At 35.9% G+C, this 11,327-nt stretch overlaps 1 protein-coding gene across 2 annotated transcripts; it reads right to left on the bottom strand.

Annotated features, from left to right (window-relative positions):
* Positions 1-321: 321 nt before the first annotated feature.
* LOC122359438 (P2Y purinoceptor 14-like) lies at positions 322-2,465 on the bottom strand. 2 transcript variants are annotated; one of them, XM_043259740.1, is made up of 3 exons: positions 2,267-2,465; positions 1,977-2,179; positions 322-1,170 (listed from the first exon to the last, which is right to left on the bottom strand). In XM_043259740.1, exons 1-3 carry the CDS (start codon positions 2,372-2,374, stop codon positions 570-572), a joined length of 912 nt encoding a protein of 303 aa, XP_043115675.1. In that variant the 5' UTR covers positions 2,375-2,465; the 3' UTR covers positions 322-569. The 2 variants fall into 2 exon arrangements, with proteins under 2 accessions (XP_043115675.1, XP_043115674.1); XM_043259739.1 differs by having other exon boundaries at positions 1,977-2,465.
* Between the last annotated feature and the right edge of the window lie 8,862 nt (positions 2,466-11,327).

The following is an 11,327-nucleotide window of genomic DNA, read 5'->3' as shown; positions in this document are numbered from 1 at the left end:
TGTCTTTAATACATTTACCACCACCTACTGGCTGTTTTAGTTTATTATTTAAAGTATAATTTCACTAAAGATTTTATTCATAAAATTAATTTACGATTAACTAGATCTCATATTATTCATTAGATTAAATCATTTAATTGGTTACCAGCCATAATACATATATGTATATGTAGATATATATGTATATAAGTTAGTTTTGATGTAATCAGGTCAGTGCAAGATGACTTTCTTTTCATATAAAACAGCTAATATCCGATCTCTCTGCTCTACGTCAGCACATATATTTTATAATAAAAATATAGTAAATCTGCCAATAATTAATATTAGAATTCTAATTTGTTGTTGTTTAAGCTATGCAAATAAGTCAGAAGAAATGCATTGCAATATAAATATGCCAAGGTTTTTTTTAATTTTTTATTTGATTGATTTGTGAAACAGTGAAACAGAAACGTCACTGCAAACTCCCTGGTTTTACACCTATTTTCTTTTGCCAAAGGTATTCATTCTCTGACAACTGCAAAACACAAACAAAGAAGCACATTACTAATAATACACAAAACATCCAATCGTCATTCACAGACTGGTTGATGACTTTTAAAATTAAACTGGGATCTGAAGGTCTTGCAAAAGAAAAAGTAAATAAGTGGATCCAAGGAGACGTTTAGTGCTGTGAGTAGGATGGTGAGCTCCTTCAGGATGTAGAACGGCTGGGCTGCTGTACAGTCGTGCACCAAGGGTTTGGTGAATATGTATGGCAGTTTCACCAGTTGATAGGGAACGAAGCACACGCAGAAAATGACCACCAGCACTAACATGTTGTGCTTAGACCTCTTGAATGTTCGGCTTCCGAAGCTGACCTGTGAAGAGGACTGAACTTCTCTGAGCTTTTGATGAGTCTTCCAGTATAGCAGAATCAGAGATATGAGGACAGCGATGAAGCTCACAAAGGTCATACAGTGGAAACTTTTGTAGGTCACACTGAGTGGGATATTTTGCCTTGATTCACAGGTAAACGCATCAGGCATTTGATCCCAGAAGTTCTGTAGAAAGAGGATCAAGTAGATGGAGGAGAAGGATAACAAGCACAGCCAAGTTGCCGCAGAAATATAGCGGGCAGTATGAACCATCTGCAGAGCGTTAGTTTCCATTGGCCGTACAATCTTTAGGTACCTGAAAAAACAATACAGAAATAACAAATGCATCATCTTGCAGCTCATATTATTATTATTACAATAACAAATTCTCAATTGATAATTATTCTTTTTTGAGGAATAGAGACAGAGATCTAGCATAGCTATTCTTAAACTCGGACCTCATTATTAAAATACAAATCTGATCAGCAGGGACCTTTATTGACTGACATTTCAATTGTTAGCTTTCGAATTTCATGCCATTTGTAATTTTCTCCTAAATTATAGGCTACACTTGTGAAGTCGCAATTCTATATTGGTACAATTCAATCAGGTGATGCCTATTTGACATTTTATTTGTAATTTTTTTGTACTTATTTGTACATAAATAAGTTAAGCAAAACAATTGTATTTCTGAGAACTTTAACTGAGATGTGTCGCTTTGCTTGAAGCTGATCTCTTCTCCTCTTAGTTTTTCTTATCAGTTATGTCTATTAGAGTTGTATGTTACATCTAATGTTGTTAATTTAATGTTTTTGCATATTTCAGTTTAATGAATCAGCATGAATGTGTGTAAATGACACTGTGCACATTCTATATATGTAACTATATACTATTTAAAAGCTGCTTGTGATGGGCTTTGGCTCATCATGTGACTTTGTCATCACCAGCTGCTTTTGATGGTTATGAATTAATTAAATTATGGTATTTAACTGTAAATTTAAGTCAAGTAGCAATACTTTTACTTAAGTACAATTTCTTATTGCTGTTTTCACCACTGCAAATAATGCTTTTGGAAAAGAAAAATGCTGAGAAATTAATTAATGACAAACACGAGTTGCATACCTGTTTGCAGCGATAAAGTCCATGAAGAGAACACTTGCATATGTGTTTAAAAAGAATGCCGTTGCCCCAAAGCTGCAGTGAATATTGGTCATTATGCTTGAATTATTGGCGTAGGCAGCAATGCGCAAAGGTAAACTAATGCATAAGAAGAAGTCAGCTGCGACCAAGTTCTTCATGTAGACTGTGACACTAGACTGAATGTTCTGATTTGAACAGAAATACACCCGCATCATGATGCAGTTCAGCACCAGACTGACGAGAAACAGCAGCGAATATGCAAATATGAAAACCTTATTCGCTGGGAGTTCACAAAGAGCTTGTTCTGTGTTATTCATGCCTGATTTCATGGTGAAAATAGAGAAAGCCGTGAAGTTGCTTGCAGTCACTGGAGACGCCATCTATATATATATATAAAAAAAAAAACAAATACATAAAAAACATGATATTTTAAAGAATACAAACAAATAAAAAGCCCAGAAATATTTGGCCATAATTTAATTAATACGTTATATCAATTTTTGTTGTGTTGAATGTCCAACACTAGGGGTAGCTTAGGAGCCAAGACAACTCTAAAATCAAAATGGCCAGTATAAATAGGTCGAGAAAGCCTCTAAACTCATTCAGTGGCAGTTCAGAGTTTTGGTATCAAAGAACAAGATTTACTGTACATAGCCAAGACCTTCTCTTTCAGCTAGTCACTTCAATGTTGTGGTGAAGTTCTGGCACTAGTCTCTTTTCTAAGAGCCTTTGTAGGCATTTGTAATAAGGTAAATTGCTAATTTTGTATTACATTACGTATTTTAACAATGTTATTCAATTAAACCATATTTATACCATATTGTAAAATAATGTGTTTAAGGAACAGAAAGCGAATAGGGATTAATGAACACGACGTATATATACGTTGGAGAACACATAACATACTTTAAGAAAGGACAATGAGGACTAAACAGAACAGGTTTTTAAACATGGGAAAACAATCTGGAAGAACTAAAACAGGTGAACTGACATGGGTGGAAGCTAACTAACACATAATGAGGACAGGAACAGGAAGGACCAAATAAGGACAAGGAGGACACATGGGGAAGAACACACAGTATCATTAAACATTTTATTGCCTTGTTGTTTTTATATAATATTTTAGTTTCATGGCTTAAAATGTATTAAATCAGATGCATTGTTGTTGGTGGTGAAATTATCGACGTTAAAACGCGTTACTAACGTCACAGGATTATGAACTTGTTTTCAAGCAACTTGGAATGTGCCCCTGAGATTTGGTGCCCTACACAGATTGCATACTCTTTGTATAGGGAGTGGTGATACTAATGGCAGAGATCATATAAGCCAGAACCCTTTTCTTCTGCTTAAAAACACTGGAAAACGCAAAGGCTGGTGAACCTTGTTGTTGAAAAGTGTTCACTTCATCCAATAAGAAAATACTATGGAGACCAAATTCTATCCTAAGAAAGTAATGTGGAGATACAAACTTACTATATAGGAGAAAAAAAAAGTGATGTTGCAACAGCACTGGATTCTGGAACTATGAGTGCTGATTCCTTCGCCTAACCCTCTCTACTTTTTGCACCGCTGTTTTAATGTGGGTGTGCGGTGCTGCTTATAATATTCTTAAGTAGGCAGGTTTTGCCACCATTCATATACCTTTCATGATAACCAACATTTCAGCCTGTAAAAACAAATAAAAAAAAACATAACACACACACACACACATATACTCTATTTATATATAGATCACACACACGCATACATATTCATATAAATATATCATAAGATTATCGATCTATCCACAACATAACTAGTGTGGTTTTGGTTCCTGCCGCTGTTGCCTCTGGCTTACTTTGTTGGGGACACTTAAATTCTGAAAAAACAGAGGTGCTAATAATTGGACCTAAAAACCCCACATATAATAATCTAGAACACAGCCTATCACTTGATGGCTGCTCTGTTAATTCTTCATCATCAGTTAGGAACCTAGGTGTGCTGTTTGGCCGCAATCTTTCTTTCAAAACTATGTTTCCAGCATCTGTAAAACTTCATTTTCCATCTTAAAAATATATCTGAATTACGACCTATGCTTTCAACCTCTAATGCAGAAATATTAATTCATGCGTTTATGACCTCGAGGTTAGATTATTGTAATGCTTTATTGGGTGGTTGTTCTGCACGCTTAATAAACAAACTTAAGCTAGTCCAAAACGCAGCAGCCAGAGTCCTTACTAGAACTAGGAAGTATGATCATATTAGCCCGGTTCTGTCAACACTGCACTGGCTCCTATCAAACATCGAATAGATTTTAAAATCTTATTAATTACCTATAAAGCCCTGAATGGTTTAGCTCCTCAATACTTGAGCGAGCTCTTATCACATTATAGTCCTGCACGTCCGCGCGTTCTCAAAACTCTGGCCATTTGATAATACCTAGAATATCAAAATCAACTGCGGGCGGCAGATCATTTTCCTATCTAGCACCTAAACTCTGGAACAATCTCCTAACTCTGTTCAGGAAGCAGACACACTCCTCCGGTCAGAGGAGAACTGGCCCCAACTGAGTCTGGTTTCTCCCAAGGTTTTTTTTTCTCCATTCTGTATGGATGGGGTTTTGGTTCCCTGCCGCTGTTGCCTCTGGCTTGCTTTGTTGGGGACACTTAACTTCACTTAACTTAACACTAGTTATTAAAATTTTAAAAACTAAATGTATTTTCTTTCAATAAAAATGTAAATGTAATAATATTCAAAAAGGTGTGTGTAAAATTTGTAATCTGGCCCTTTGGTATAACAAAGAAAGCTTGCTGACCCACTCGTGCAGTGCATAGAATGCTTAAGTTCTCTCTAGTTTTGATACAAATTATTTATTTTAAATATCTAATTTAAGTTTTGTTTTATACTGTGCTTTGGAATACAATTAATTTATGTCATTCTATTCCTGTCATAAGACAGTGACCTTGAAATTGAAAGGAGCATTCATTACACATCAGATGTGGTTAATGTCTAGAAATTAACAGATTTTTATGGAAGGACATTGTTTTTAAATCACAATGGGCTGCAAAGGCTTAGTGTGACTGTTAAGATTAAATAAATATAGTGTTGAGCTTCACTAGGCAACCAGCAAAGTATATTTTGCACATAAATAGTCAAAACTGTTTAGCATTTAAGAATCAAGACACATGTAAATATTGGTGTTCTAGTTTTACTCCATTTTTAATTTTATCTGATTATTACAATATATTTTAAACATGGTAGATTTAGTTATTCATTGTTAGTTCATTCACATTCACAGTGCATTTCCTAATGTTAACACAATTTGCTATTTTAATAATGCATCAGTAAATGCTGAAATTTAATTCATGATGCATTGGTCATATAAAAATTAATTATGGATTATCCTGAAGATTTTTTTGTTTCATCCCTAAAATAAATGGATAAATAAAAACAGAGTGAAAATGAATTATTTAGCTTTTAATATATTTGTTAACGTTAATTGTCATAGTCATGCACATTTTCAAACAAAATCACCCCACTAAATTATTTCCCAAAAATCTGTCATCCGGTAAAAATTTCTGTAGTTGCAGTTTTGTTTTTTGTTTGTTTGTTTTTAATAGCATATCACTATTATATCAGTTTACATTTCACTCTATTTTATTTTTTTAATAATTGTGAATATTTAGTATTGCATCAATTAACTGGTTTTTCATGTAAAACTTACTTTATATCCACTTGCAAGCCTTTGATCCAACAATTGGTCCAGCTTTTTGTTGTGTGCATAAAAGCAAAATGAATAAATGAAATCAACTGCATGTTGATGTTTGAGGAGCTACAGAAAGTTACATTTGAATATTTGCTGGCTTGATTTGCATGGGAAATGCAACAATGCAAAACCACAGTTATGCATTGACAGAACATGCATTATTACAAGGCTTATATTCCCTAGGTAAAGCGAAACGCAATCGCTTTAGATGTCAGTCAGCAAAAATGTAATAAATATTCAAATAAATATATTTTCAGATGCCTAATTAATGAGGTCTTAATGGAATCATTTTTGAGATAACCTCAATTAGACCAAAATCAACATTTAATTAGCCTGTGCACATTCAGACTCATTTTGCCCGTACAGGTCACATTAATAATTAATTTTCAGACTAAAGATAACCTTTACATCAAGAAAGTGGGCTCTTTTTAAACTCAAACTGCTACGCAAAATCAGTTTGTATATTTTAAATAATTTAAAATATATATTACAAAATATGACCAAAATATATAAACAGAGTCGGTGGTAGTTGAATCCATGCTTGTCCTTAAAACAAAATATTTTGAGGGTTTATGAAAACTCATGCTCAAATTTTTCTAAATTACGTCCTTCAAAGTAACTCAAACTCAAAACTTAAACATAATCAAATATTTTCATGGTCAAATCAAAATATGTTCACTGCCAAAAACTATTTTACCTGACACATTTTTGTATAATTAAAGCATTTAGTCTTGTTTTATACTTTATGACCACAGAAAATATTTGATATACTGTGGAAGGACTTGTTACCAATATAAGGCTAAGGTTACCTTGAAATCTATTACTAGTGAGACAAAGAAACATGTCTAATAATATTAAATAGCATGTTGTTGCCATAACTAAATGTTAGCTAGGTCACTATAATAAAAGTAAAAATAATATATTATATACAAGTATGTATCATTTCTGTGAGGCTGAAACCTTTTATATCCATATATCATCCACATGATATCAATGTTTGTAGAGATGCTGCAAGATGAAGAAGAAGATTAGACGATTCTTAGTCCTGATTCAGACTTCAGACAGGAAAGATGTTGATGAACTAGACTGGTGGTATTTAAACCTTTCCTGCAGGCACCACTGATACTGATATATTAAAGTACTGAAATCTGCTTTGTACCTTTGAGATACACTGATAACCACCAAATGCAAGGGGTGATGAGAAAGTCATGTGATGAACCAAAAATGCAATGCAGGAAACTTTATTTCTGTAAAATTTATAGGAATTTACTGTTAACCATTTAACAGGTTTTTACTGTAGCATTTTCATTTTTTTTTCTGTTGAAATCAGTCATTTTTTACAGTGTGGCTTGTACATTAGTGTCATTCATCTATCATTAAATCTGACAGATTCAAAAATGACAACATTTTTGAATTAAAATGTTGTGCAAGGGTCAACAAAATGCAGTGATCAACTGCTTATACAAAAGCAAAAACAATTAAAATTATTAGTGCTTAGAGACAATGACCACTGAGATTAATACATGCATTATTAATGCATTATTAACTGTGGCAAAGGGACTATTTCTGGTACACCAAGAATTGTGTTTCTTAACTTTTCATAACAACAGTGTAAATTAATCCAAAAGCGGATTCTGTCTCTGCCTCCAGTACCATTTTTGATGTCCTGTTTGCAGGAATGTTATAATTGTATTGATTGATTGGGAGATTTTTAACTAGTCCTGTGGTAATGATCTGGCTCACTGGTGGATATAACATGTTCATATATTGCCTTTTAAAATATATCCTACTAACAAACCCAGGGTTACTAAATCCATAAAGTCCTGTTTACAAAATAAAAACAAATTAGGAGCAGCCTCTAATATGTATTTAGTTACAACATAGTTTGAAAGTTCTGAAAACTAAACAATATTATAAAGTAAAACTGGAGAACAAGATGGTAGCAAATACTTTTGGTTCTGCCTGGGCTAGTATGAACGTAGAGTAGGCCTTCATAATAATTTAAACAGCAGTACTAATGTTATATTGAATGATTTTCGCTCCGATTTTGAATTTGCAAGTGCTTTAAATAGTTTTGATTGTCATTTTGATAATTTTAGCAAAGAAATTCAGGAAATGCGCCTTAACCTTATGGATAATTCAACATTGATCTTCCACATGTTGAAAAGGCTTTTAATTCAGTAAAGGTGAACAAAACCCCTCGAAATGATATTATTTATTGCTGGTTACTTAAGTTATGTGCAAAAGTAATGCTATTTATAACAAGTCATTTTTAACAACATGTACCTAATCTCTGGAAAGATGCAATGGTTGTAACCCTGTAAAAAGCGGGAACAAAATGCTGCACTCAATAGTGCTAATAAGAACGTCTTTTGTTCGACCAGTTGTTGAAGCATGTGTGTCAAACACAACCAAGTTTGGCTCCTATAACCTTGGTTAGGTAACGTCACTTCATTCCACGAACCTGGAGGTTATAAATAAGCATTAAACGGAAACATCCTCAGGTTAATCTTTTGTCTGAAAGGACGTCTGGTCATGCATCCAGTGCGGCATTAAGGCGCAGCGTCTCGTTCCCGCTTTTTCAGGGAACAGTGTTACAGTCAAGTAACCCGAGATGTTCCCTATCAAAAGCTACTCTTGACTCTGCACTCAATAGTGCTAATAGGAATGAGAATACCAACGCCGCTGTACTGGAAGTGCCTGGACCTCAAGTGTTGTGTAGTGTGTGTGCACCAACATCAAAGAGGTCTCAGACATGACCTTGGGATGTTGACTCAAGGACATGAGAGCCCGGAGTAGCATGGACATCCAGACTATAAAACCTAACAAATGTGTGCGGAGAAGACCATCCTGCCACATTGCACACTTGCTGCGAGGGTGCACCTCTTGCTAAAGCCATTGAAGATGCACCTTGAAGATCAACCCCCTGGTTGAATGGGCCCTGATTCCTAGAGGCGAAGTTTGACCATGCGTCTCGTAGGCTAGGACAATAGCATTCCTCACCCAGTGTGACAAGGTTTGTCTAGTAGCAGCCGCCCCCCCAGCCAGAGACAGTTGTGCAGCATCGTGACCAAATGCCCTACAACCCCTAGATAAGTTGTCCTCTGGCATTGAGTCTCAGCCCCAGAGATTTGAGATGAGCTAGGACGACATCCCGATCTCGAAGCGCTAGCTCTTGAGACTGAGCTAGAATTAGCCAGTCGTCCATGTAATTGAGAATGCGAATGCCCTGTAGTCGCAGTGGAGCCAGAGCTGCATACATGCATTTCGTATATGTAGAGTGACAAAGCTAGAACCCGGTACTGGTAAGCTTCGCCCCCAAATATTTCTATATGAAAATATGCATCCTTCAGATCAATTGTCATAAACCAGTCCTCTGGCTGGATTTGAGAAACAATCATCTTGATTGTCAACATCTTGAACTTGTATGTTCTGATATAGCGGTTCAACCCTCGTAGATCTAGAACTGGACACAACCCCCCGTCCTTCTTTGGAACCAAGAAGTATCAACTGTAATAGCCTGACTCTCTGTCTGGCAGGGGAAGACGTTCTATGGCCCCTTTGTCAAACAGAGTCTGCAATTGTTGTGTCTACAGATGTGCTCGCTCCGGTTTCTCTGAAACGCGTTGAAACGCGGAAAACGATTCGTGAATTTAATTCTGTAGCCTCTCACTAACAGTCCTTAGTACCCAAGGAGATATATTTGGCAGTAACTTCCATGCAAAGTGGCATGAGTTTTGACACTTCACTAGATGGGGGGATGTTTGATGTTCGGCATCCTGAAACGTGGCAGGAGCAGACCGAACTGAGAAAAACTTAGTGGCGAAGGTGCATTCTGCCGGCACTCTCCATCTCAGCAGAAGCAAGAGAAGCGGACTCCTACGCCTGATCACAAGAAGCGCCGGAGCGCGTTCAGTTCACCATCGGTAAGCTGTCGCTCACAAGGCTGTAAGCACCGTCTATCATCTACCATAACGTTTCTTTTTCTTTCTTTTTTTTAAAAGAACGTTTAGCTTTCTGCTGCTTTTTCTTTTCTTTTTTTCTTTTGCTTTCTCTCTCGACACACACAATGCGGTCATTGAAGACAACAGACCTGAGGATGTTTCCGTTTCATGTTTATTTATAGCCTTCAGGTGCGTGCAATGAAGTGACGTCACCTAACCGAGGTTATAGGAGCCAAACTTTGTCGTGTTTGACACACATGCTTCAACAACCTGTCGAACAAAAGACGTTCTCATTAGCATTATCGAGTGCAGCATCGAGAGTAGCTTTTGAAAGGGAACTAAAATGCAGTCATCTTAAAACTATCATTGATTTTAGGCCAGTCGTTCTAATCGATCCCTGGATCCCATGCAATTTGCAACAGGCCTCATAGAGAAGTGAAGGATGCCACAGTCAAATTGTTTCTTTACGGAAATATGTGTCAGAGCAACTATGACAAAACCATCATAAAATATGCAGATGATTATTGTTATTGTTAGTCTGCTTCAAGAGGATAATTTCAACCATGGCCCAGTTGTTAATGACTTCATTCGCTGGTGTGAAAAATCATACCCATAGCTTAATATATCAAAGACTAAAGATATGCTCCATTGACTCGAATGAACAAAGCTACTTTAATCAAAGGCCAGTATGTGCAGTCTTAAAAATGCATTAAAACTATTCTTAATGTAAAATGTAAGCTAATTGTGCAGCTGTGTGTAAAAATGTCACCAGCGCTTCTATTGTTTCAGGAAATTATTACACTTTCATACTGACCGAACATTAATGATCATGTTTTATCATGCTTTTATCAGTTTTGTCTTTTCCTTTAGTCGTATGGTTTGGTTAAACATCCTTAAAACCATGAAATTCCCTAAACCAGTTAAATGATCTGGTCGATTGGTGGATGAGTCACAGTTGGATCCAACATCATTGTATACCAGACAGTTTCAATGATGACTACCTTTCAACCACTTTCAACTAGACAGAGGTCAAACAAAGCAATATGAATACAGCTTTGTTCCTGCTGTTCAAACTGTGTTAAATAAGCTGGCGGAGTTTTGAGCATCTACTGTATATCACGTTTGATTTATCCACAAGTGAAAGACATTCAAATCAGACACCAAACCTGCCTGGGATGGACATCCCAGCAAATTCACCTCAATATCAGACAGTGTAACGCTCAGAGAAATGGCAGACAACTCAAGAACTGCAGGCTCCACAGGCCTTAGATAAAGTATCGCGTGTCATACATTTGTTTATCGGTTGTGTTATGTTTTTTGAATATTGTGTGTTTTGAATATTGTCACTGTCATTTTACTGCAAGACAAATTTACCTGATAGGCTTCGTGCCAGATTATTTATGAATTTAAAAACAAGAAGAACTCAATTCTAAGATGCACAGGTAACCGATGCAAATATTTCAAAATAACATGATCAAATTTACGTCGTCCTTTAAGCAATTTAGCATCTGCATTTTGTACTAATTGGTTACTGGAGTTATGGAATATTTAGAAAAGCCAAATAAAACGAGTTGCAGTAGTCCAAGCGAGCAATCTTTCATAGAAACAAAAATATTTCGTAGAGAAGACGTAGCTGAAAGAAAC

This window comes from Puntigrus tetrazona, chromosome 15 (assembly GCF_018831695.1).
Source record: "Puntigrus tetrazona isolate hp1 chromosome 15, ASM1883169v1, whole genome shotgun sequence".
Lineage (NCBI taxonomy): Eukaryota > Metazoa > Chordata > Actinopteri > Cypriniformes > Cyprinidae > Puntigrus > Puntigrus tetrazona.
Note: the sequence above shows the minus strand (reverse complement) of the source record. Positions and strands in the feature narration are given on the sequence as shown.

Bases quoted from the DNA above. Each gene is read 5' to 3' on its own strand.
- LOC122359438 (XM_043259739.1), bottom strand. From the start codon at position 2,374: ATGGCGTCTCCAGTGACTGCAAGCAACTTCACGGCTTTCTCTATTTTC. The intron at 1,171-1,976 runs GTATGCAACTCG...TTGTTTTTTCAG, and splicing joins GACTTTATCGCTGCAAACAG to GTACCTAAAGATTGTACGGC.